Here is a 27,511-nt window from a genome sequence, read left to right on the forward strand (position 1 = left end):
CCTCAGGAATAACCCCCGATACAGCGTAAACAAATGGATTTTCACCAATGCAGAGTGCGAGCTCTGTATGGAGTTTGTGCGTGTCTACGTGCATGTGTGTGTGTGTGTGTGTTTCCGTTGGTTTCCGTCGCCATCGGTGTATGAATGTGTGTGAATGTGTGTGTGAATGGGTGAATGTAATGCACAATCTATGTAAAGCGCCTTGGATAAAGGCGCTATATAAATGCACCATTTACCATTTGTGTGTGTGTGTGTGTGTGTGTGTGTGTGTGTGTGTGTGTGTGTGTGTGTGTGTGTGCGCGCGCGTGTGTACATGCATTACGTGTGTGTTTAATGTGACATAATGAGGGATCAGACAGCCAGTTACTGAATTCCATGTTTGATGTGTTTGTAGTTATATGGGGGTAAAAAAGCCCTATGCAAATTACATGTAAATCAAATCATTCCACCCTACTATACATTACGCATGTGCGCGTGTGCAATGTGCATGATGTCAGTCTGCAGAACTACTTCACGTACCCCCAGAACCAGTCGACCGGTCCACTTCAAACCCAAGTGAGTGCAGTGACCAGTCTAAAGTCGTGTTCGTCCAAAACCGCCAATCCGACCGGGTGCAATGGTCCTATTCTGGTCAACTGTGTTGCATTACCGGGTGGGACATGCATTTACAACCTATTCTGGTCAACTGCATTGCATTACCAGGTGGGACATGCATTTACAACTTGCAATGTTCCCGAATTATGGGCACCGGAATAGTATTAGTACCTCATAACTTTCCAAAACAAAGCTACAATGATCCATGTTTTATATCCGTTATATCTCCCTCTCTGCCTAGTTATGTTTTATTAACGGATAGGGTGCCGTGATTGTTGTATTTCTTCCAGTTTTTCATGTGCTTTACAGTACAATATGCTTCGTTGTATAGATTGCTATATCTTGTGCCACCCATTACCCCTGTCCTGGATAAGTGGGTTGTGAATAAATCTGGTACAACATGCACTACTCCAGGGGTGGGAAACTTTGACGATTGAGAGAGCCACTATATGAGAGCCACTTTGACGATGAAGACCAGACTCACTCCAGAGGGCCACATTACATATTTCTGTCATAGTAAAAATTGCAGACCTACAAGCTAAAAACGTGTCACAGTGCGACGCATTTTGAGCTTGTAGATCAGATATTTTTGCTATATTTGAATTTAAATCCTGAAACATTATTTTTTTCAATTTTTTAATTGGAATCCTGAAAAGTAACCTTTTTATTTCATTTCAAATGCATTTAGTTATTAGTTATGTTAACTTTATGAACTATAAATACAAATAATAATACTAGTCATTAAGCTACTAATTTAGACCGAAGTAATTGAACCGGGTCATGTTTGCATGTTTGGAATTGTAACAGCTGAAATCAATAATATATCAATATTCCGATATTAACCTGCCGGGCACATTAAGTGAAGGTGGGGGCCGCCAGTTGCCCATGCATGCACTATACTCCATATAGAAAAGATACAGACCAAAACTCCTCACTGCTGGCCAATAGCTATCATCCTACACCACTGAATGCAGCCAATAGCTATCATCCTACACCACTGAATGCAGCCAATAGCTATCATCCTACACCACTGAATGCAGCCAATAGCTATCATCCTACACCACTGAATGCAGCCAATAGCCATCATCCTACACCACTGAATGCAGCCAATAGCTATCATCCTACACCACTGAATGCAGCCAATAGCTATCATCCTACACCACTGAATGCAGCCAATAGCTATCATCCTACACCACTGAATGCAGCCAATAGCCATCATCCTACACCACTGAATGCAGCCAATAGCTATCATCCTACACCACTGAATGCAGCCAATAGCTATCATCCTACACCACTGAATGCAGCCAATAGCTATCATCCTACACCACTGAACGCAGCCAATAGCTATCATCCTACACCACTGAACGCATTCTCCTATGAAGCCAGTTTTTCAGACCGAGATGCATTTGTCACACCACTGAGGATTTAATGGACAATTCATTAGACATGAAACAAAGGTTTTTTTTTCCACAACGGGCTTGTCAAATGGCTTGTCAAATGGCTTTGCAGAAAAGAATAAATTAATTGTTAAAAAAGAATATTCCAATTAAAAACAAGTATTCAATCATGTTCAGTATATGTACAACTTGCACCCCCAACTGTCGTACTGTATATAGGCTACATTGGTTTCAATTAAGGATGCATGATTTCATCTGCACCGATTTTTATCACAGCTGATATTGACGTATCAAAATAACTCTGATTATTTTCACCTCAATATTTTGCCACAAGTTCATAATTATTTTCAAGTATAAAAGCAAAATAAGTGACATTACACTCTAAAGAAGCCGTATACATGCACAGTTGCACACACATCTACATACGTTTGTATACACATGTATATCCACACATCTTCAGAGATAACTCACACAAATACATAGAAAAGTAATAATATTATTTGCCTTGGTGAGTGCCTTGGGGGTGAACTTGAACTTTTCACTGTGATAGACACTGAGTCTAGATGAGGGGGACATGTACCGGTGGAAAAGTGATGCATGTGCATACTCTTAATATTTAATAATAACAATAATAATTTATGTTGTTGACATCATCACCTGGCGACCCAATGCTAACGTGAGTATAGCATTACAACTTGATCAATCAAAAGCACTATAAAAGACCAATTGGTGTTGATCCCCACCAATGGTGATGGGTCTGATTAATTCAATTGGCGTAGATCTACGCCAAAATGTCAGGGAATGTGTTAATTTATCAATATGGTTGCTGGCCACAGACTCACACTCTCCCCATAGTGTGTCTCTGTCTGGCCCTGTTCAAGCAATCTTTTATTATTTTGAGAATCGTTTATCATTTTATTTTATTTTATTAATTTTATAATTTTGAAGTAAGTCTTGCTTTTGAGGAAAAATATAGTATAAATGTTCAGAATTGTACCATTCCTTACAAAGATTTTGGACACAAAAATAGAAATATCATGAATTAATGCTGATAGTGTGATGAGCCAAACGGGAGCACGGCATCACATTTGAATATTCATTTATTTCTTAACCCATTCTGACCGGGAACGCATTTTGGTGTTAGCATCATGTTATGCTTTAGCTATTGAAAAATAGCAGATCTACAAGCTCGTAGCGCGCCACCGAGTGGCGCGCTACGAGCTTGTAGGTCTGCTATTTTTTTTTAATCGAAGAACGACTGACATTTTTAGAATCTGATCTCAGGTCAGAATGGGTTCATCAGACCAGTGTGTGTCCAGTGGAAACCTCGTATGAATCTGATCTCAGGTCAGAATGGGTTAAAGATCCCTACGGTGTGTTTCATTGATTTGTTTGCTGTTATAGAGCGAGCAATTGATGATTGAATTGTGCTGAACTGGCATTCCATTAAGCTTCTCTACAAGGACAATATTCTCTCTCTCTCTCTCGCACACACGAGCGCACGCTCACACACACACACACACACACACACACACACACACACACACACACACACACACACACACACACACACACCCACGACGAGTGGGTGGGTGTCATTACCCATCTTAACCCATTCTGACCTGAGATCAGATTCATACGAGGTTTCCACTGGACACACACTGGTCTGATGAACCCATTCTGACCTGAGATCAGATTCTAAAAATGTCAGTCGTTCTTCGAATTAAAAAAAAATAGCAGACCTACAAGCTCGTATCGCGCCACTCGGTGGCGCGATATGAGCTTGTAGATCTGCTATTTTTCAATAGGTAAAGCATAACATGATGCTAACACCAAAATGGGTGCCCGGTCAGAATGGGTTAACTACAAATGGCCATAAATAAGACAGAAAGGTGGCCCCAGATGAGAAATTTATGGCCACAATCTAATCAGAGATAAATCCGTATCTCACAGTGACGTATCGACGAAATGAATAATTTATCAAACATTTGACTAAGCCATTTCCTGCAGCCGTAAAAAAAAAAAAAAAGAGAAAAAAAAAAGGTATTTGCACATCTGCCCATCACCTCCCCGTTTCTCATTTAGCAGCATTCTCTCTGTCTGTTATCTCCCCGCCCTGTACAGGATCCTGAGTAACAACAAGATCACCCTGCTAAGGAATGGCTCCTTCTACGGCCTGTACGCCATGGAGAAACTGTGAGTACACCACACCGTCGCCAAGCCAAGCTCCCTCTGCTGTTCATTCTCCCCAGAGCCATAATAGCTGTCATCATAGGAATGCGACCTGCGCCGTCACACGGACAGGTCTATAATAGCGACACGGGAATTGGTTCCCTATCGCGCCACTTCCTCGTATGTCGGTGTCACACGCCGCAGGAAGTATCCCGGTCTACAAGCTCACTACGTGTCGCAGACACAACGCATTGTGAGCTTGTAGATCGGCTATTTCCCGGCACGCGGTGCCAACCTGCGATGGACTATGAATTAAGAAAAAGTGCTTGTAGCGTATACGCAACGGCAGGGCTCACCCTATTACACTATCAACGCCCTTCACCCCTCCAGTCATTGCACACATAATAATCACATTTGCCACAGTAAATGTCTTCCAGTGGATCATATTTGGCATTGTGTAAATGCTATAATGTTGTGTAGTACGTTGTGTGGAGGAATGGAGCCAGTCTATCAGTGAATGACACTCCCCCCTTCAGATGAGATGACCCTGAGGGGAGCACACATGACGGTGTGCATGATGATGGCTTCCCTGCTCATTCTGGCCTCGCCTCTTGGGGGCCGTTATTGATTCGTTTTGCCCCCTTTACCCCCCACCCCCCCTCCCCTTTACCCCCGCTCACCTCACCTCAACGCCGCTGCTCTGGCTGATGAGTACATTAAGCCACGTCAGAATGGGAGAAATCTGAGGGATTGTACACAATAAAATCCTCAGTTTTCATTGAACTCTGTGTGTGCAAATGACACCAAATGCAGGTACCGTGAGAGTTAAATTATGGCTGAGGACTGTACATTGTATTGTTGGAGAAAACTGATGGGAAGTCATTTGAGTATACTGCTCTGGCTGTCTCTCTCTCTCTCTCTCTCTCTCTCTCTCTCTTTCTCTCTCTCTCTGCACACAGTAGACATGCATGCAAGTTGCACAAACACAAAAATGCCTGCATGCACCCACAGTGCACACACGCACACGTCACACACAACACACACATACGCACACATTCGTGCGCACACATAGAGCCGACAGCGATAGATTCCTTTGAATATTATTAGAGTCAGTTTGTCGCTGTCCCCCTTCCTGCCTGACAGTTAATTTAAGCATGGAATAATGTCGGCAGAATAATTTGGTGCCACTCTTTTCTCTTATCTCCCCTGGCCCCGTCTGCCGGTTAGCCTATAGAACCATGTCCCCTGTCTCACAGGGTCTTATTAGGGCCATTATGGCCCCGCTGCCTTCAGCATGCAGATCTGCTGGACCGGTGGAGAGGGATGAATCTGATAGTGAAGGAGACATTCCAGGCGAAAGGTTCCATGGATTGTTTCAGCCGATCTTTGACCTTCTTTTGGAGCGACGTGTCGTGCCCTCCCTCCCACCCTCCCGTCCTTTCCTTTTCTGTCACTCACCCCCCTCACCTACCCCCCTCCCCCCCCCCCCCCCCCCGCGCACTACAACCCAGTCCATCCTGCCAGCTGTAGCGTTTTGGCATCGGGATGGAGTCACTTGCAGGTGCCCTTAGCGAGTGGGTTGTGTCGGCCAGCTGTTACCGCTAGTGTCTGTCTGTCTGTCTGTCTGTCGCACTACGCTTCGAATGCCATCAATTCATTGCATTGAAAGGGAGAAAATCACGTTTAATATAACCCTAACACTAAATCTAACCCTAACTCTATAACCTCAGTCTTAACCGGCCACGTAAGTCCCCTAACCTCATAGCAGTCTTAACCGGCCACGTAAGTCCCCTAACCTTATATCAGTCTTGTACCGGCCACGTAAGTCCCCTAACCTTATATCAGTCTTGTACCTGCCACGTAAGTCCCCTAACCTCATATCAGTCTTGTACCGGCCACGTAAGTCCCCTAACCTCATATCAGTCTTAACCGACCACGTAAGTCCCCTAACCTCATATCAGTCTTGTACCGGCCACGTAAGTCCCCTAACCTCATATCAGTCTTGTACCGGCCACGTAAGTCCCCTAACCTCATATCAGTCTTGTACCGGCCACGTAAGTCCCCTAACCTCATATCAGTCTTGTACCGGCCACGTAAGTCCCCTAACCTCATATCAGTCTTGTACCGGCCACGTAAGTCCCCTAACCTTATATCAGTCTTGTACCTGCCACGTAAGTCCCCTAACCTTATATCAGTCTTAACCGGCCACGTAAGTCCCCTAACCTTATATCAGTCTTAACCGGCCACGTAAGTCCCCTAACCTTATATCAGTCTTAACCGGCCACGTAAGTCCCCTAACCTCATATCAGTCTTAACCGGCCACGTAAGTCCCCTAACCTCATATCAGTCTTAACCGACCACGTAAGTCCCCTAACCTCATATCAGTCTTAACCGGCCACGTAAGTCCCCTAACCTCATATCAGTCTTAACCGGCCACGTAAGTCCCCTAACCTCATATCAGTCTTAACCGACCACGTAAGTCCCCTAACCTCATATCAGTCTTAACCGGCCACGTAAGTCCCCTAACCTCATATCAGTCTTAACCGACCACGTAAGTCCCCTAACCTCATATCAGTCTTAACCGGCCACGTAAGTCCCCTAACCTCATATCAGTCTTAACCGGCCACGTAAGTCCCCTAACCTCATATCAGTCTTAACCGGCCACGTAAGTCCCCTAACCTCATATCAGTCTTAACCGGCCACGTAAGTCCCCTAACCTCATATCAGTCTTAACCGGCCACGTAAGTCCCCTAACCTCATATCAGTCTTAACCGACCACGTAAGTCCTCTAACCTCATATCAGTCTTAACCGGCCACGTAGTCAGTTGTAGTCAGGCCACGTAGTCGCTGTCAAAACAGTAGCCGTGATCAACCCACATAATGCAGCTACTGAGATGTTGGTAGGTCAGTAGACGCTACTGAGACCCTTCAATGAACTGATTAAACATGATTTTGTCCCTTTCAATGCATTGATAGCGCTCAAAGTGGGAGCCGTCCATCCGTCCGTCCGTCTGTCTTTCTGGCGCTCAAAGGGACCGCGGTGCGCGGGCGGTGTGGTGCGCGGGCAGTGCGCGGGCGGTGTGGTGCGCGGGCGGTGTGGTGCGCGGGCGGTGTGGTGAATGACAAGCGTAATGCCTGTGTGTGTTGATGCCATTCTGGCTCCAGCTGTGGAATCATCGCACCGTTTACGGTGCCCAGCCTGTTAGCGGCAATTGGCACATTAGAGTGAGAACTGGGTATAACTGATGTTTACACATCAGGAAGTTACCTGGCAGCAACAAGCACTATGCTGGCAGAATGTTCCACTGAGCGACTTAATATGCTACCATTTTATGTGCTTTGATTGTTTTTTGCGGGGATGCGGATTCATCCGTGAAACCACAAAAACCGTTGTGATCGGTATTGAAGGAGCCATTCGCCTGAGTGTCTTGAGCCAGTTGTGGGTGGGTTAGAGGGAGGGGTTAGGGGAGGGGTTAGAGTTATGAATGTGACTAATGCAGTGAATTCTGATTTGGCTTTTTGACTCAAAAATCTTCAGCTTTCAGGAAGAAACCAAAAATACACAGGGAAGACATATTTGAATAAGGGGGTCTAATTAGAGTAATGTTAACTCCACAGACACATACAAAACAGAAACTCCATGTATTTATCCATGAATTAAATTAACCAGGTAGTTTACCCTGTCTTTCTCTTCCGTTGTGGAGGTTGCCTTCACAGTATGGTATGTTGGACAGTGGCATGAGTCCCCACAGAGAGACCCAGGCCTATTACCGGCAGCCAAAGTGGGTCAGATGGGAGCAGAGCATGTGAACAATGCATGTCACTGTTCTCTGCACAGGACAATGGATCCAGGTTTTCCCGTTCACCATGGCTTCACTGCAGTCCTCTGTGCAGGACACTGCATGAATCCAGGTATTCCAGCTCACCATCAATTCTCATTGTGTAAAAACACTTTAATGTGGTCAGTGTAAAGAATCAGATGGCATTACGCCTTGTTCTTGTATGTATGTATGTATGTATGTATGTATGTGCATGCATGCATGCGGCTTGCATGCATGCATGGCAGCAATTTTCAGCAAGTGTAAAATCAGTCATTACGACGGCATCAAGGCCCACCAAAATAGAATTTAGTCGACTAAATCAACTGTGTTTTGACATTTAGTCGGACTAAAACTAGACTAACACTAAAACATTCCAGGTGACTATAAAATGTGACTGAAACTAAATGAAAACTCTTCAAAAGACTATGCCTAAAACTAAAATGTGATGGTCCCGTGCAGTCTCCCACTAGAATAAAGCGGCAGCAGGAAGTGCCAACAGTATACTGTATATATTGGAGTTCTAATCTTCAAAAATCAGCTGACACATCACTACAGCGTGCAAGAGGTGTCACTGTGGTGAAGGAGGAGAGTGCATTGTGTGCCTGAGAGGCCATACGTCTTCCCCACTCATCATTTATAGTGGGAGCTTCAGGTGTGACGCTCGTCGCTAGCTTTATTCTCGCCTGACTGCCTAAAAGTAGGAGTTATTAAATATTGAGAACAGCGCAGGCCTATTGTTTGTCCTTTGGACCAGAATGTATTCATCTGGTGGTCTGGAGGAGTGGAGGAGGAGGATGCATACACAACTGTCGTGTATAGACCGAATGCCTCCTACACCTCTCTGCTTTTATCGCCGTTAGCGTATCAGAATTCTGTGTGTGGTGTCCGCAATTGCTCATTCTGGGAGCGGTGCGTGTCAGATGTGTGCAGGAGTTGTCCTCCTCCCCAAAAGAAAGGGGGGGAAAAAAAGAAAGCTGGCCGCCTGCTTGCCTTCACTCCCACAGACGAGGCGACGCTTACTCAGTCTTCCTGAGGTGCGTGTCTGCTTTGCAAGGTGATTGATGAGGGTGTGACACATTGCTGAAGGACAGATCATCTGGCTAGCTGGTATACGGGTGCATAAGAATTTATACGTTGGAATCCAGAGTGTTAATTTAACTCAGAGAATGTGCAAAATGAAACCAAGTGGACCCGTATAAGGATGCTGTTGCTTATACATTTGTGCACTCAAATGGATAAATGAACACTAACATTTTAACAGCGGGTGAACAATGGCGACTCTGGGCGATACAAATCTCCTACAGTAAGTGGGCGTTCCAGCTGTCAGATCTACCGTATGTCCTCGTATAGGTTGAGGGTAAAGAAAGCAACACATGAATTTGATTGGCTATCGCCGGATGATGTCATCCAAAGTATTGTCATGTTGTCGGGCGACTCCATTTTTAGACTATCGCCTCTGTCTTCATCTGCTAACGCCAGTGGTTAAAATACACCAGACTGTTGCCCGCTACAATTTGTGCCCCAGACGTCCAATAGGAATGATCCCATGCAGTGCCCAGGACGTCTGTACACGTCTTGGAAGAAAATATATACATTTATTTATTGTTTTTTAATTTAATTTAAATCGGATGGGCATCCCAAACGTCGCTATTTTGAACGAATGAAAAGGCACATAATGTGTTAAAACACACTGTAAGGATATTTGAAGGGTGGAGTACAGTACAGAAGACACAATGTGATGAACAACGTGAAGGGGGCAAAGGGGAGGTTATCCTCGAAGAGGTCAAGGGTGGAGAGGTTATCATCGGGGGAGGGGGTCCGGAACGTAACAGAGACATTTGAGAAACGGAGTATTGATTACAGGAGGAGCAGGCACAATTTAAGACTTCATTTATATGCAAACTGAGTCAATATGCTACTCACACGTATGGGACATGCATGTTCAGGCAATAGGAATTAATTAGTTCCGAAGCAAACGGCTTAGAATATAATGGTTAAATGATGACGTTCAAAATTGCAAATCGGTTGTGCTATTAGTGATGTTTAATGTTTGCTAGATTGATTGAATACGTGCGTACAGTATACGTAATTTTTCGATGCAAAATAAACAAAAATGATAATTTTAGATCCTCTTGATGCACCATTTTGAGTGCCAGCTTCATCACGGCTTGTGAACTTCCTGTCAACTTCCTGAAGTGCGCTATAGGTTCCTTATTTTCTTGCAATACATTGTGAAATAGAATCGGGATTCGTGGTTAATCAATGTAATCTATTATACAAAGATGTATTACAATTATTTATTTGTTTTCATTGGAGAGAGAAATGACAGCTATAGGAGACAGATGGGGATCCTTCCCCATGCAGCAAATTAAGGGCCTCCAGTTGGATTCAAACCTGCAGGTTGGCTTCACAAAGACTAAGTCCAGCTGCAATGGAAATGCAATTTTTGTGAAATTTCCCAATTTTCTATTGTTAATTTTAGCCTATATTTCCGAGCACTTCAGAGGCCGTTTTCACCAACCGCTGTGACGCGCTCCGTCTGTCTGCGCACCTTGATTTGTCCATCCACTCAGCAGCAAAGAAATTGTTGTATTTTGCTGCTAATTTTGCTGCCATGAGTTGGAAGCCTGTGTTGGAGCACAATGCGTTCTTTTGACACAGATGCATGCATCCCCTACATAATCACGGTAGAGACTATAGCTTCTACAGTGGCCCTATGAACCCATTATGTGGGGGAATTATATTCACCATGAATAGCAAACATGTTGCAAAACTCACGCCATCCAAGTTTACTGTTTACGTCAGCACGATTGTCCTTCTATTTAAAATAACACAATAATAAATCCCTCTCTCAAAAGGGTCTTGCAAACCGAGGCAGCCATGCAAAACCCTTGCATTTTAAATCATATATCCTTTGATTGACTGGTGATATAAACATGACAATAAAACTGACACAAGGAATTAATAACCAGACTGTGGAATACAGAGGAATTTGAATCATGACAGAAATCCGTTCAGAATTAAGCGTGGGATCCTTAGGAGAACGAGGCATAAGATATATGCCCCGTTCTGCCCCCCCGACACATAGAGTTTTAACCCTGTAACACCCAGCGTTGCAATAATACAACATATTGTAATTAATTAATTAATTAATACAAATTTGATTCACATGGAGTGGGTGATGGCATCAACACGGGGCCAAAAGCAATTCCATTTTCATTTCATCTAGTCTTTACAGTATGACTAGTCTTTACATTATGACTAGTCTTTACAGTATGACTAGTCTTTACAGTATGGAGCTCTACCAAGTGGTGGGCCACCTCGGGTTATTCGACTGATCGAAAAAGTAATCAATGGAATAATTAGTTTTTCAGAAAATCATCAATATTTGCAGCCCCTAATATAATGCTACATAAATCAGTTCTCGAGTATAAATCAAGCTTTTGCGTGTGGAGCAACATGATGGTGGCTGATTTACGGAGTGAGATGGGGGAGAAACCAAGGAGACAAAGACCTCTTCTTTTTTCCTTTAGTGCTGCTCTGATGTCAAGCCTATTCATCAAGTGTGCTTTTCATTGACTTCCCCCCCCAAAAAAGAAAGAGAGGGAGATAACTACTTCTTCAAGTAGCCGCTGGTGGAATGGCGGAAAAAATTATACCGTTCAACAATTCCAACAAGAAAGTTCACCGTGCATATCTATAGCCAGTGATTTATTGTTGGAGATCCATTTAAGTTATTATCTCTTGCCTTATTTCATAAAACATTACATATAATCCTTGAGAATCATATCAAAGGAATCTCTGAGAAGAATCCCCTTCACTTGGTCCTTGACCTTGTTTGTTCTCTGACGGGAGTGATTTGCACTGAGCAAAGATCAGTGCTTCTGAACTAGGGATCGTATATCGGCGCTGTCGGGGCAGAAGCCTTGTACTGTACCTCCATATTTAACCCATTCTGACCTGAGATCAGATTCATACGAGGTTTCCACCGGACACACACTGCTCTGATGAACCCATTCTGACCTGAGATCAGATTCTCAAAATGTCAGTCGTTCTTCGATTTTTCAAAAATAGCAGACCTACAAGCTCGTAGCGCGCCACTCGGTGGCGCGCTATGAGCTTGTAGATCTGCTATTTTTCAATAGCTAAAGCATAACATAGTGCTAATACCAAAATGGGTGCCCGCCCAGAATGGGTTAATGTTTGTACGTTTTTTTCATGAATTGAATGCCCTTTCATACAACATGTTGCATCACGACACGTGAGCTCATATAGGCTCTATACTGTAGATTTATTTTAAAGATGGAGTGCCGTGATTTCTTTCCACCCTAAAACATGATCAGGTCTTATTGTTATAAAAGGAGGTATAATTTTGGCACGCCCACCACTTCATTAGGTATGCCTGGTTTGCCTGGTAGTTGTAGTTGTGTGATAAAGGGGTTAGGGGAGGAGCTGATAGTGTGGTGTCACTATATTACTGTTTATTTCATTGGCCCGTTTGACTGTCAAGGGTTCAGCCTCCAGGAAGAAACCCTAAATACAAAGTTAATACACCATTGCACATAAAAACGACTCCAGGGTGTCACTCCATCTTGAACTATTTTTTTAAAACTACAAAAAGATAGAGGCGTGGCCTGGACCGTGGCTCAGCGGTCCGGGCACCTTGGCTGGTAAGGTAATCCAGTCTGGCAGTGTGCCGCGGGTTTGACTCCCGATCCCGACGGCCTTCACTGCATGTCACTTTCTCTACAAAAATAATAAAATACAGGCGAAAGCCACAAAAAAAACATAACAAAAAGATAGAGGCGTGTGTGTGCGCATGCGTGCGACAGTTTTTGAACACTCCAGTCAAGGTGCATTCATTGCATTGGTAAATAAGTATCATCGTCTTCTCTCCCTCCCTCAAGAAAATCACAGCAATCACGTCCCACCCAAACCGTTCTAATCATTGCTCATCAAGCTGCCAGGAATAAATTGCACTCCGGCAGTATCTTCAGAAAGGCTTAATAGCCGCCACCAGAAGGGAAACAGATTGTGGAGGCCGGAGTGGCGCAGAGAGTGAGACTCCACTCTTTTAAAGCAGTTGCATGATTTCAACTGATTTCTAAGCATGCCCTAAATATTTATAAACAAAATATCAACCCATCTCTTCATACTTTTGCGAGTGTTGACCATTCCCAGCGGGCTGTGTGATTATGAATGCAGTACATCTCGCTTGCTTGGGAAGACAAATTGTAAATTCACATAAAGCACATGATGCCGAAGCACTTCGCTGACGCCTCTATGAGAATGCAGTCGCTACAAAGTGAAGGCTAGCTCTTTCCTTTCTAATGCTTTGGCAGTGCTATAGCTACAACAAGCCTGTCCGTCACAACGCATACATTTCTGTTTAATTGGACCATGCTGTCTGACGACGCCCCCCCCCCGACCGTGAATGAGATTTCAAAGCGTATGTATTTACAACCCAACAGTAGGTGGTTATCCTCCATAATGAGCATTTGGTCCCATTTGCGTCATTCCCTCAAAGCAAGCACAAATTGACCCATAAATATTCATGCATCCAGACCATCAACAGGACTACTTGTCAATTATGTGCAGTGCCTGTACAGCAGCAAGCTTGTCTAAGGCTTGATTTAAGCAGTATTACACGAGAGGGTGTGCGTTACTGTCATTAATGGCACGCCTGCGTTGCTGCAAGAACGAGCCAATTAAGGCGAGTTCTGTAAGCAGCGCAGTATAGTCGCTAAAAAAATCATATTCTTTTAATGACAGATGAAGCCACTACGACCACAAATGTCCCAAGAAACTATAGCTAGACTAGCCACCAAGCTCTGGGACAACAACATGGCGGAATTCTTTGTTTTAATTACGTGTTCCATGATGTTGGTTTGAAGCACGGCTAGAAGGCTGTTTCAACCAATCAGATTGCTTCCTTGAGTCGAAACGACCTGTTGTATAATTGTACATCGTCACGTGTAGTTGTCGCCCTGGCTGTGATGCACTGTGAGCTCGGACGTATACCGGCTATTTTCTATAAGCGATGCCGGTGCACAACTAACTCTGTAATTATAAATCAGGCTTGGTGCGCGCTGCGCCAGCGTTGGGGGTAGGTTGAGATCGGAGGGGTGAAGGGAGGATTCCATGGATTGTTGTCTGTGACTAGTGTGCGAGGAAGGAAGGGGAGGAAGGAAGGGGAGGAAGGAAGGGGAGGAAGGAAGGGGAGAGCGGGAGTTGATTCCCATGCAGTCTGTCACACTCTGCCCTTTTCTCACCACCTCAGACTGCTCAATCTACTCATTAGTCTCTTCCCTTGCTCACTTCACTATCCCCCCCCCCCCTCTCTCTCTAGCTCTCTCTCTCTCTTCCCCCCCGTCTCTCTCTCTCTAGTTTATATCTCTGTCTTTGCAGTGATTGTCTTTGTAATTCTTGCACTCTTGTTGCATTCTACTCGCTGGACATGGTCCTATCCTTTCTTTCTCTTAGTTCCTAGTGCTCTCTCTGTCCACCCCCACACACTGCGTGCACGCGCGTGTGTGTGGCCTGCTCTCGCTGCTGCTCTGACCTGGATATTCGTCCTCTGACACACTGTGTGCGTGCATGCAGCCTGTCCTCTGACACACTGCGTGCGTGCGTGCGTGCGTGCGTGCGTGCAGCCTGTCCTCTGACACACTGTGGGACTTGGCTGCCGTCCACAAAACAACCAGATTCCTCTTGTTGTTGCAGTGCATTTACCGTCAACAAAATTAAACAGCAATGGAAAGAATTTAGTACAAAATAAGAATGTACAGTACATGTCATGATCTCATTTTGTTACTGTACATTATGATTAAATAGAGCAGTGGTTTGCAACCCTTTTCATCCTTTTCATATCAAGGCCCAATATTTATTCTGCATTTGAGTCACAGACCACCATGACATTTAGCCTCACAGACCCAAAATTAGAGATGTCCCGATACTGTATCGGTATCGAGAAAAGTATCGGATCGGCCCTTATTTGTCATATCGGTTCATATCGGTATCGGCGAATATGCCAATATAACCACAGATCTGACACTGGGGTAAGGGGTTGACACTACTTACGGCTGGCATGTAGGGCAGCAACAAAGGATCTCCACTTCAGTCTGTCCTGGGCCAGCGTCTTTTTAGATCCCCAGGTGTGATGCAGGGTCTTCAACTCTCCCTCCACTGTCCTACGCCAGGTGTTCTTGGGTCGGCCCTATATGGCAGGTAAATAAAATGTTGGGACATGTGAGTGAGGAGTCTGCTATAAACACAACACGAGATATATAGCTAGATAGCTATAAACACAACATGAGATATATAGCTAGATAGCTATAAACACAACACTAGATATATAGCTAGATAGCTATAAACACAACACTAGATATATACGTAGCTAGATAGTTATAAACACAACATGAGATCACGACACTGGTATCGGTATTCGGTATCGGCTAACACAGAAATTGAGGTATCGGGATCGGATCTGAAGCGGAAAAAGTGTATAAAGAATATTTTGTTGTCGTTGGATAAGATTTTGTCCACAATTCTATGCTGTATTGATGTGGTGCCATAAAGAGAGATAACAGGCAAACGTTGATCAAAATAACTGTTCTTCATGCAATGCATTGCGTCTTGTAGATCAGCTGTTTTGGTGGAAGTTTGGTGCATGTGTAAGACTAGAGGGGGAAAAAGGGAAGCCTACTATTGATCCCTGGGGGACTCGGTTAAAGGCATCTCCATTTCACGTTGCAGTCTCGACCTCGAGCAACTGCTCTATTCTTCTCCCAGCTTTATTTGCTCACGTGTGGCGAATCCTGCACTTTTTGATAACAACATCAGCAGTTTGTTGAATGAGATTTATGATGGAATGCTGCTTTCCGTCAGACAGACTACACACCGTGTGTGGTCCAGTCCAGTCAATGTCCCCTGGTGTGTGTTTGTGTGTGTGTGTGTGTGTGTGTGTGTGTGTGTGTGTGTGTGTGTGTGTGTGTGTGTGTGTGTGTGTGTGTGTGTGTGTGTGTGTGCGTGCGCGCGCGACTGCGCGTGTGTGTCTATGCACGACATGGGCCATCTGTGTGTCATGCTATGATTCTTTGTGAGCTTGTAGATCGGCCATTTTTCGGTGCAAAACATAAATCAGGCAAAGGCATCCAAACCCCGGAGCATGAGTCCACCCATTAGTGTCACATGGCGAACGCTCTGACATAGTCCGGGTCACACGGCCCGGGAGAACTTGAGCATGTGGAAGATATACAGCACAGGCGGGAATTAATTGGGAGCCACTTCAGTAGCTTTTCAAACATGAGCCACAAATGGCTGAGTTTATGCTCCACTCTGCTCTCCCTCGCTGTTCCTCAAACACATGCACACACACCGGACCCGGGGAGAGGAAAATGGTTATTGTTTAAACATTTATCTCATTTGAGGTTCTCCAGCTGTACCTACAGTGGGGGTTGGATATAGGGCCAGCTTCTTCCCAAGGTACTGTGAAACTAAAAAGCTGTCATTTATGTGTGTTTGTGTGTGTGTGCATGCGTGTGTGTGTGCATGCGTGCGTGCGTGTGCACGTGTGTGAGATGTGCCTCTCAGTAAACAGGAAGACTTATTTATTCTGGTGAACCTCTCATCCTGCCTTTCTATGCCCCTGCCAATCATATTTTAACAACACAGGGTAATGTAATTTACATCTGAGTGAAATAATGGTTGTACATTGTATTGCTTGGAGTTTGATTTGTCCTACTTGAGCAGCACATGGGTGGGATACAGTATTTATTAGGGATGCACCGAAAGGGAAATTCTTGGCCGAAACCGAATACCGAATATAGGAAACAGTTGGCCGAAAACCGAATACCGAATAGCCGAATACATCTTTGTTGTAAAGCTACCTGATTATGGCAAAAGACATGATTATGGCAAAACCTAACTTAAATAATAAACACTTATGGGTCCATTAAAAAACATCTAAATAATTGGAGGCTTTGTGATTAATTAATCTCAATTAATCACATTTTAATCGCATATCAATAGGCCTATTTGACCTGAGCAGTGAGGTTTTTTTTTCTACATAAGCATAGGCAATAAAAACAAGTAGTAATAATAATAGTGATAATAATATTATTTATATAAAGCTTCTCTGAGTACTTAAAGACACTTTTCAAGGAGAACATGAGAAAACAAATAAAAACAACTTTATTAGAGAAAAACTAAGACTATGGATTAAAATAAATTAAAGTGGAATGAGATAGCAATATTCCAGAGGTGGGTTTGAATTTATGGGTTTGAAAGCTCCAAATGATATTCCCATTCGTCTTTGTGTCTGCCCGTGTAAACGCAGCAGCGAGTGTGAGGGGTTGGGGAACGGATGCAAAGTACATAGTGTTAAAACTAACGTTAGCTCCCATGCTAGCTACTAGCTTCCCTTGTCAACAGAACACCACCACAGATCGGGTGGAAGCTGCTAATATCACGTTGCTTGTGCCCGTGGATGGGAAATAAGATTTAGAAGGCTATGGAATCGTGGATGAAAGCACAGATATGTGCAATACAGTTGTGTCGGATCTGCTGATCTGCTGCTGCCCGTAACTGCTGCTCGTGTGTTGTGTTGCGACTGTCGCTGATGGCTGAATGATGCATAGTTAAAGAGCGTCATAAGCATGCGCCCTTCCTGCGCTGAAAGTAGCAGATCTACAAGCTATCTACCCGTCGCAATGCACAGCGCGTTGGGCTTGTACATCTGTGTTTTCCTCGCAGTTTAGTTCGATTCACAACTTTAGGACCACTACTACTATTCGGTGATATTTTTCGGCTTATTTGAGCCGAAACCGAATAGGCCGAAAATACATTTTTAGCCATTTTCGGCCGAATATTTTCGATGGCCGAATTTTCGGTGCATCCCTAGTATTTATCCCACCCATGTGACTCCAGGATAGAGTCAGTTGTTAGACTACAGTCAGGGTAATCACAGAGTTGGCATACTAACGTCCTGCCCTTCAAATGCGTTGCTGTGTTTGCTGTGATTGTCAGTCACTTACTGCAGTGGTTTTCAACCTTTTTCATACCAAGGCTTATTCATTATTTGGCATTTGAGCCACGGACCAGGGACCACCATTTGATGAGATTTAGCCTCTCAGACCCAAAACTAAAGAATCTTTTTTTGTTATCGTTGGCTAAGATTTTGTCCACAATTCCATGCTGTATTGATGTTGGTACCATTAGGAGAGATAACAGGCAAACGATCAAAATAACAATTCTTCTACATTCTCTAATCGTGTAGACTTCTTGTAAATTAGGTAATAGAGATGTTTTAACAATAATTTAAGCACGGTCAGGACCTGGACGAATTAGTGACGTCTCGATTGGGGCCAGATCAAGTCAAACCGAGACTAGTCACATGTGACCCAGAATATCACCTGATTTCAACCAACATAAATTTGACCCACTAAGATGGACGTCCCTGGATGAATCAGAGAGAGTCCGATCGAGGCCAGATCAACATAAGTCATATCATAACTAGTCAGATCTGGCCCAGAATAAGCTATATTATTTAAACTGGTGAAGACGTGGACTGGAAATGACGTAAAGATCATCCCCATATGGGCTGTGATCTGGCCTAGTCACCGGAGGACGTCATCATGACGTCATTTGGCTTACCGGGTGGTGTGTGAATGTGGGAACGCTGGCGTCAACTGTTCGCCGCTTCACCTCCTAATGTATGAATGAATGGACCATTGTAAGTGCTTTGAGTATGCACGTAGTGCATAGAAAAGTGCTATAAAAATGCAATCCATTATTATTTAAAATGCAATTTGACCAACCGTATCTCATATTTGACATGAAATGTTGCCCTACTGTATAGTTGAATGCACGTATGCAAAAGACCACAGAACACACACAAGATTCAAAATATGCTGTAGCCTTGTAGGCTGTAGGCTAATGGTAACCAAATCAATGGTTACCACTTGCAGATACAAAATCACTGCAAAAGTGATCACAACACAATAGACATTTTCCAGCTGCACTGAATCACTTTCTTTTAATTCATGCAAAGTAAGAGAGCGTGGGAGGGACGATTGCTCTGTGATTGGCCACTTTGTTGCTTAATAGGCCAATCGAGGATCGAGGATAGACTACAAGACTTATCCTTGGGGGGACGGTTGCTCTGACATTGGCTCATTTGTTGTTTGGCCAGCTGGCTTTCATATGCTGTAACTGACTCGAGTCAGTCAGAGATGTTTAGTGTGCATAAGGCTGGCTCCTGTGGTCCAACCAAATAAGTAATATATGTTATGTTTTATTATACAAATATATTATTGGCAGAATCTGCGTTGTTTGCATTGGTGTGCTTAAAATATGATTTGGATGGAATTGCTAAAGTAGACTTGACCACACGGTCGCCACAAATAAACACGATCAAGATTACTTGCAGTTACATCATGCCTAGGAGGTACAACCTAAGGTTCTACCAAAGTTCAGTGTGGCTTTAAGCCTAATCCAGAACCTCCAGACAGTGGAGCAGCTCCACAGTTCTGTTCTGGGATGAAAGGGAAGGTGCTGCGGGCGAGACAGAGGACCACTTGACCTCCGCCTACTCTTTCATAGTACACTGTACTGTTGTACTGTACTGTACATGATCAAAGACTCAGCATTGGACGAGGGCAGGAGGACACGAGGAGGAAGAACGCACTAGTCAGACCTGCATAACCGATATACCCGAAGAAATCCGATAAAAGCTTATCGAGTACCCGTTGAGCTTTGGGCTTATCAAGCCTGTTTTCGAGCATAGCGGCACACATGACGTCATGTTTAAACAATCAAGACAAGAGGCAATCAAGAAATAAATCTAATCACCCATGCTGGCACAAGCACGTCGGTCTAAAAGTGTATTGATGCCTGCCAACCAGCGCTGTCCGGGTAAACAAAATGTACGCCTTTTAACCAGTTAACACTTTATTTTATTATTTTATTGGTCAAAATATCAATTGCCTTTTGTCTGTTAGAAAAGTACTGTATTTGAAAGCCCTAGTAAAAGATACTGGTTCTGTTCCGAATTAATTGTCTCCCGTCTTTCCATAAAATAATATAAAATGCTCGATAGTGGGCTCAATAAGAACCCGGCTCGATAAGCCTGATTGATAAGGTGCTCGTTATCATCCCTAGTCACGTCACGTTCCTGCACGAATGAAGGATCACGGTCCAGGTGTTGAGGTTTAACTTTAAACCTTACACACTGAGGGGGGCATTCTTTACTGTACGTACTGCAGATCTCTATGTATATTCTGTGTGAGGTGAAATGTGAATGATGATGCTAAGAGGTTTGGTGTAGAGGGGGAAAAAGATGGGGTTAGTACAGTATAGTACAGTATAGTCCCTGGGGGACTCCGGTCAATTAAATAGCCTTTAGAGGTTAAGTTTAATTAAATCTAGAGTAACTTCCAACGTCATTGTGGGTCTATGGAGGTTCCCATTTATTCCATTATGATGATGTATGACATCAGCATCTCTACTTATATAAAGTCTGGTAAATTGTATTACAAGAGGCAACCACACTTTTATTTGCTAATTGCATCATTCTAGTTTATATATATTATTAAAATCGTAGTGGTTTGTCAATGGAGGCCCAAATTGCAACATCCTCATGAGTCATGACCCACCACTGACCTATAGGTGAAGGGGTGTGTGTTGTGGAGTTCAAATCGCGCTGACAAAGTATGTTTTAAGATGCGGGGTCAAACTATTTAACACAAGACACAGATCATCACACATGGACAGCAGTCATTTATCTGCCTGTAATGACGGCTCATCTTCTGTGTGTATAACTAATGCTTAACATCGACCAAATTATGCGCATGCAGTTACAGTGAAACAACCAGTGTCATGGCTTTATGGAGATCTAAACGTTGTGGAATAAATAGTAGCCGCTCTCAAGAGTAAATATTACATGCACAGTAAAATATGTTTTATTGAATTTTTTCTGTGACCGCAAGGTCCTAAATTCATCAGGTTTGAACTGTTCATGCCATATGGGAATTATTTGGCTTCTTCTTCATCAGTTGAGCTAAAGAGATCATTTTCAACACCAATAAGTCCCTCTTTGCAAATAAAAAGAGCAGTAGTTCTTTTTAATGCTCACTTTGGGGGGAATAAAAGGCTATGGTGCTGATAGTCCTATTGGTCTCATATTGTTTCTTTTGGCTGGCCCTGATTTGGCCTGTGTGTGTGTGTGTGTGTGTGTGTGTGTGTGACTGTGTGTGTGTGTGTGTGTGTGTGTGTGTGTGTGCTGTAGTTGTACATCGTTGCTGCTCACATTTGGACAGAGTGCTTATACTCCTTCTGATTCTGATCACACCAGAGTCAAAGGAAACCGGGGACACAATCTGAGGAAGTTTTCTTTGGCCTACAGAGAAAACCAGAAATTAGATATTTTTTCTGAGATCCATTTTTAGTAGCGTGTGTGTGCGTGTGTGTGTGTGTGTGTGTGTGTGTGTGTGTGTGTGTGTGTGTGTGTGTGTGACCAAGACAGAGATTGCCTTGGTCAAAAAAGATTGTGTTTGCCTCAGTGCTACAGTAGATGTGGTGTCTTGGCATGCAGGAAATGGACTGTTCTGTCCAGCTAACAGGTGTTCCTCCTAAGGATGTTATGTCTATGCGTTATTCTCTCTGCTGAATTACAATCGCAGTGTTTCCCTAACGAGATGTGAGCAGGGGGGAAAAAAGGGGTAAAGTATATTGTAAATTGGCACATAAATCATTACCAACTTACTTACTGGAAATTCTACTGCAGCTATTTGCTTCCCTATACCTCGCTCCATTGGCTTGAAACATGGGGGAAACTATTTTATTCTCCGCCTTGTCAACTCAACTGTACTGTTGTCTGTCAATGATAGAATGGCCTTCATACACGTTTTGAATGAATCTCCTTGCAAGCCTTTGTCTGCATCTCAGTTTCATAGTCAGCTCAGTTACTAATAGGTTTTACCATGTTTGTTATGATGGTAAAAAGATATAGATAGATGAATAATTATGATTGACTGGTCTCCCCTCTTTCTTTCCATCTTTCTTTCTTTCTTCTCACCGTCTCTCTTTCTCTCTATGTGGTCTGTTTCTCTCTCCATCTCCTCTAGGGATCTGAAGAATAATTTGATAAGTACAGTGGAGCCCGGGGCTTTCCGTGGTCTTCTGGCGCTGAGGAGACTGTGAGTATTACGTAGTGTGGTAACGGCCTTCTCTTACTCGGACATTATGTAAGAGTTTACATGTTGAAGCCACACTTTTAACAAATAGACCTATTTCCACAAACGGCCCTTAGTTCCCGTTCAACATGGACAGTGCAACACCATACCCAAAACCCTAACCTAACCCTAACTTAATGCATGTCAGACCAACACATTGTCGGGAGCCACGGGTGATTTTGGTGTGTCAGATCAGATCCGACACACCAAAATGGGTTACACACCGGCATTCCGAAGCCCGCTATTCCGACACATGGCCATTCCGACTCGCCGCGTTACTAACCCTGTTCCTAACCCTAACCGCATGGTGAAGCCACATAGTCGGTGCGTAGAATGGGGCCGTGCGTCAGAATGCCACTCTGTCCCTGCTCTGGTTACTCGCCGGTCTAGTCTCTAAGCTACGACCGCCCGTAGCTTAGTTTCAAATAATATAGTGGCATGTCTTTCAGTTCCTGTCATCAGATAACAATGATGAAAGTATTTTGGATCAATGGTGACAAAATTCTAACCGTCTAGACAATTCTAAGAATAATTCCCCTGTGCTACCCTCGAGCAAATTACATTTTATAGTCAAGCAGTCAAACAGGAACAGAAATGTGTCAGAATTGGTGATCACAGAGTAAAAAAGCTACTATGCAGTATGTGCTACAAAGTGGAAGAATGATAAAAAAAAGGTCTATTGGCAAAAAGTCCCCAATTGTTTACCTCCCTGAAGACAGAAGAACTCACTTTTCTTTGATGCACACGCATGCACATAATGCACACATGTGCACATAATGCACACACATGCAAAAAGAGAGTTGTTCTTGGAAGATGCACAAAAATCTTGACTTTGGCTTGAAACAGTGGATATAATTGAGTAGCATGTGGCAAGCTTTTACATTTACCTTTTTGGATGCATGCTCAGCATTTAGAGTATTGAGACGTGTGCCCTGCAGAGTGAGTGACATGATTGCTACCTGATAGCGGGGTTTCTGGGCCGGTGGGGAGATGCAGCAGCCGGCCAGCCATCCAGCCGGCAAGTTAGTGCAGGGTCTGATTCTGGGCGCGTGTGCCAGGCTCTGGGAGCAGCCGAGTGCTAATTTAAGTGCTCCCCAACCGGTGATTACTCGAGTGCTCTGCTTATTTTCCCACAGCTGCTCCAGCGAAGCAGCTCTTTAATTACCGAGCGCAAGGGCACACTGCCACGGCCGGGACGGCACTCGTGCAGCCACTCTCACAACATGCATGGAGGAGAAACCCAGTCCACATGCATGTGTAGTGTACAGTGTGTGTGTGTGTGTGTGTGTGTGTGTGTGTGTGCTTGTGCGCACACACACACACACACACACACACACACACACACACACACACACAGGCTAAGAGTTACAGTATGTGAGAGAGGTGAAACTTTAGCCTACTGAAGATCAGGGTTGACCGCTGTAAAATGGTTTATTTTGATGTAGCGCTAGGTGGACATAATTGGGTGCATGTGTTTGGTCCGACATACAGTCCGACAGGCATGAGTCCGACACCCTATAACCCAAAACCCAACCCTATAACCTCACCTCACGGGAAGCCACAAGTTAGTTTTAACCTGCCACACATGTCGAGAGCCACGGGGTTTAGTTTCAACGTGCCACGGGTTAGTTTTAACCTGCCACACATGTCGAGAGCCACGGGGTTTAGTTTCAACGTGCCACGGGTTAGTTTTAACCTGCCACACATGTCAAGAGCCACGGGGTTTAGTTTCAACATGCCACAGGTTAGTTTTATTAACCTGCCACGCAATAAAGTTACTATATGCTTAATTCAAGCACGACAGCCTATAGAGATAAACTGACTCTACTGACTGTATTGATCCCTTGATCAATAGAGCTATCCCTCTTTGCTTTCTACTACCTGAAACAGAATACATGCAATACCCACAATCTGGGCCTTTCCTTTGTTGGGAGAAACCAACAGTCCTTATCCAAGGACACTACGTAACTTCACCTTCAAATACAAAGGGACGTCAACCAAGAGAAACATTTCAAAACCACACCACCCAGGGAACTGCAATGGATAAATAAACTTGGGACTGTTTCAACCAATTCAGGACAGGAACCCCTTTTGGTGTTTTAAGCATTATGTTATACTTTAGCTGTTGAAAAATAGCAGATCTACAAGCTCATAGCGTGCCACCGAGTGCCGTGCTATGAGCTTGTAGATCTGCTATTTTTGGAAAATCTTGAAAATGTGACGCAAATCTTTGAATATATAGGGCTCCATTTTCGTCACCGCTAAATCCCTTATCCCTAAACTTCTTTGCTTTTTTTCTTACGATTTTGCAAAACATTTTTGAATAGTTAAAATGGCCAGTTGTTTTTGTTTTTCAAAATAGTAAAAAAAGGCCAAGAAGTTTAGGGATAAGGGGTTTAGCGGTGACGAAAATGGAGCCCATATTCTTTCAGAGCAAACGTTTTCAACTCAAATCTTTGCTTCTGGGGGGTCCCTGAAACAACATATTTTGAGATCGGGGTCGGCGGCCAAATACAAATACAAATCTGGGGCTCCTTGACACAAAACAGTTTGAGAACCACTGACATAGAAACTTAGTTTCTTTTCAGAAAACTTTAGAAGACATTTTGTAGAATCGAGCTCTCTCAGAGCAACTTGAAGAGAAAACAAGACCACTTTCTTGAGTTGGTATACTGTGAGTGCTGTGTACACAGTAGAGCCACTTCTGTGATGCTGTGCTTTACATTACGGCCGGGCTCCACCGGGCGCATTGCGTCTCCGTCGTGTGCGCCAAAAAACGAACCGGGGCAATTTGAATGCAGTCACGCAACGCAACGCGGGCAGTGGAGCCACCCTTCATTGATTAAAAAGGAAAAATTCCCTGACGGTGACGGAGACGCGACGCTGACGCGCCCAGTGGAGCCCCGGTGTTACAGTGTCTTGACGGTCAATGAGTTGGCTCATAATTATCACTAGCATGACTGAAGTAAAATCAGACAGAAGTAGCATGTGCTTAAATTTATATTTAGAAATTTTAAAGCAGGCCTTCTCGGATATAGAGTGTCGCTCTCGAATTTGACAAATCATAACAACAAACACCATATTTTGAAACAAACAAATAATTACAAAGAATAAAAACAACAAAAAAAGTGCTGTTTTTATCTTCTTTCTAATTCTTTGTTGGCCCAAAACATTGTGTTTACTGCAGTCATGATTTCTCACAACTCGCTTAAAAGCGCTTAAAACAACGCTTAAAAGGTCTTTAAATGAATACTTTTTGAAATGTCTATGAGGAAAATGAACGGGGAATCATTTCCTGGGCCCTGGTAGGGGGCGGGACTACAACGCTCTATAGAGGCTCTGAATCAAGCTCTATGAGGGTTAAGGTTAAGTGAAGCAGGTGTGTTCAAACAAAAACTGGGCAGTTCATCAACTCTACGGTATATATTAGATTGAGGAAATTGATGCGCACGCGTGCACACACACACACACACACACACACACACACACACACACACACACACACATACACATAAAACAATAGGTCTAAGACAAAGTGCCTTCATCTCACAACTATAAATCCCTTTGCCTTTTTTTTTGTCCTTATAGGGACCTATCCAACAACAGGATTGGCTGCCTCTCCCCTGAAATGTTTCTAGATCTTGGCAGCCTCTCCAAATTGTGAGTAATCTCCAAATTGAAAACACGTACTGTACTCAACTGCCTGTATGCTGAACTTGGGCTTTGTATGAAGATATTCTGTTCATCATTTGAGATAAAACGGCTTCGGTAATGCATCACAAGACGCATGCGGCTTTAGTTCTCTATGTGAGCAGTTATTTATTTCCCTTCTCTGGCAGGATCTTATCTGGAAACATCTTTACCACGCTGAGCGCAGGACTGTTCACACACCTTGTGGTCCTCCGAGTGCTGTAAGACCAAAAGACGCACACGCAAGCGCACAGTCGCACACACACGCATACACGCGTGCGCGCGCACAGTCGCACGCACACACAGTCGCACACACACACACACACACACACACACGGACACAGACATAGGGCTGTCACGATTAAACATTTTAAGTTAACAATTATTTTTTTTAATATTTTTTATCCCACGATTTTGTAATCCATTTTTCACCCCTGTGTCAATTATCTAATGTGATCCTGGGCTCTACACACCCTCCACCAACCTAGTCCCCATATATGGGGGACATGGGGAGAGCAACGGACTTGAACTCCTGCTTCCTTCATGCCTGAGTGTCCAAGTTGCTCCTTTACAACCTGACAGTGGGGAGTTTCCCTGGTTGGATGTAGCGCGTGGAAGGAACACGTTATTCCAACCAGTTCCTTTCCCCTCCATCAGGCACCCCGGCTGGCCAACACAAATTGTGTTTTTGGCGTTGAACATTCAACAATAAATAAATAAATCTGAATAATAAATAAATCTGAATAAAAAAAAAGACAAATAACTTAAACTACTACTTTTGATACCCAAAAAAATGTAAATATAGTGGAAATAGCTGAGGATTATGCAAAAATAATTGAGATTATCTCAAATAACTGACGCGCGCGCGCGCACACGCACACACACACACACACACACACACACACACACACACACACACACACACACACACACACACACACACACACACACACACACACACACACACACACACACACACACACACACACACACACACACACACACACACACACACACACACACACACACACACACACACACACACACACACACACACACACACACACACACACACACACACACACGGTTGACCAGAATTCGTTTTTCCCCCCCATCATTCACCATCAGGCACTTCGGAACGGACAGTCTGTTCTGTGACTGTCAGCTGGAGTGGTTGCTCCTGTGGGCGCGGGCCAACTCTGTGCGCATCGGGAACGACACCACGTGCATGTACCCCACCCACCTCCACGGCCTGGAGTTCCACAACCTCCGAGAACACCAGCTCAGATGTGGTAAGGAAAGGATGCACTTCACCACCACATGGCAGTGGCCTGGGGATGACTCAGAGAGAGAGAGAGAGCTAGCGTGTGGTGGCGTGTTTGGTTTGGTGAGTTAACGTGTGGTTGTGCGTGCGCTCGTGGGGAATAGTGGAAACATGTATAAAATGAATGACTTTGTGGTATTATAATCAGGTCCCTGTTTGGGCAGTATAGTATAGGTTTTGGCATTCACTTCATGCAAGGCAGAAACAGCTATGTATTTTCTACCAAACTGCTGTTTTGGAGCATGAAGGTGGGTTAATTGTTCACGATCGAACTTTGAATCG

General features: G+C 43.9%; 1 protein-coding gene across 1 annotated transcript in view; it reads left to right on the forward strand.

Annotated features, from left to right (window-relative positions):
• The window catches only part of adgra1b (adhesion G protein-coupled receptor A1b), a 202,709-nt gene that overhangs the window by 15,622 nt on the left and 159,576 nt on the right, over positions 1–27,511 (forward strand). The window contains exons 2-6 of the mRNA XM_080781504.1: positions 4,116–4,187; positions 22,108–22,179; positions 25,804–25,875; positions 26,055–26,126; positions 27,034–27,197. Of these exons, the coding sequence (XP_080637630.1) occupies positions 4,116–4,187; positions 22,108–22,179; positions 25,804–25,875; positions 26,055–26,126; positions 27,034–27,197 (452 nt within the window). The remainder of the gene's footprint in view (positions 1–4,115; positions 4,188–22,107; positions 22,180–25,803; positions 25,876–26,054; positions 26,127–27,033; positions 27,198–27,511) is intronic.

The sequence above is a fragment of the Protomyctophum bolini genome (genome assembly GCF_963924005.1).
Source record: "Protomyctophum bolini genome assembly, chromosome: 14".
Classification (NCBI taxonomy): Eukaryota; Metazoa; Chordata; class Actinopteri; order Myctophiformes; family Myctophidae; genus Protomyctophum; species Protomyctophum bolini.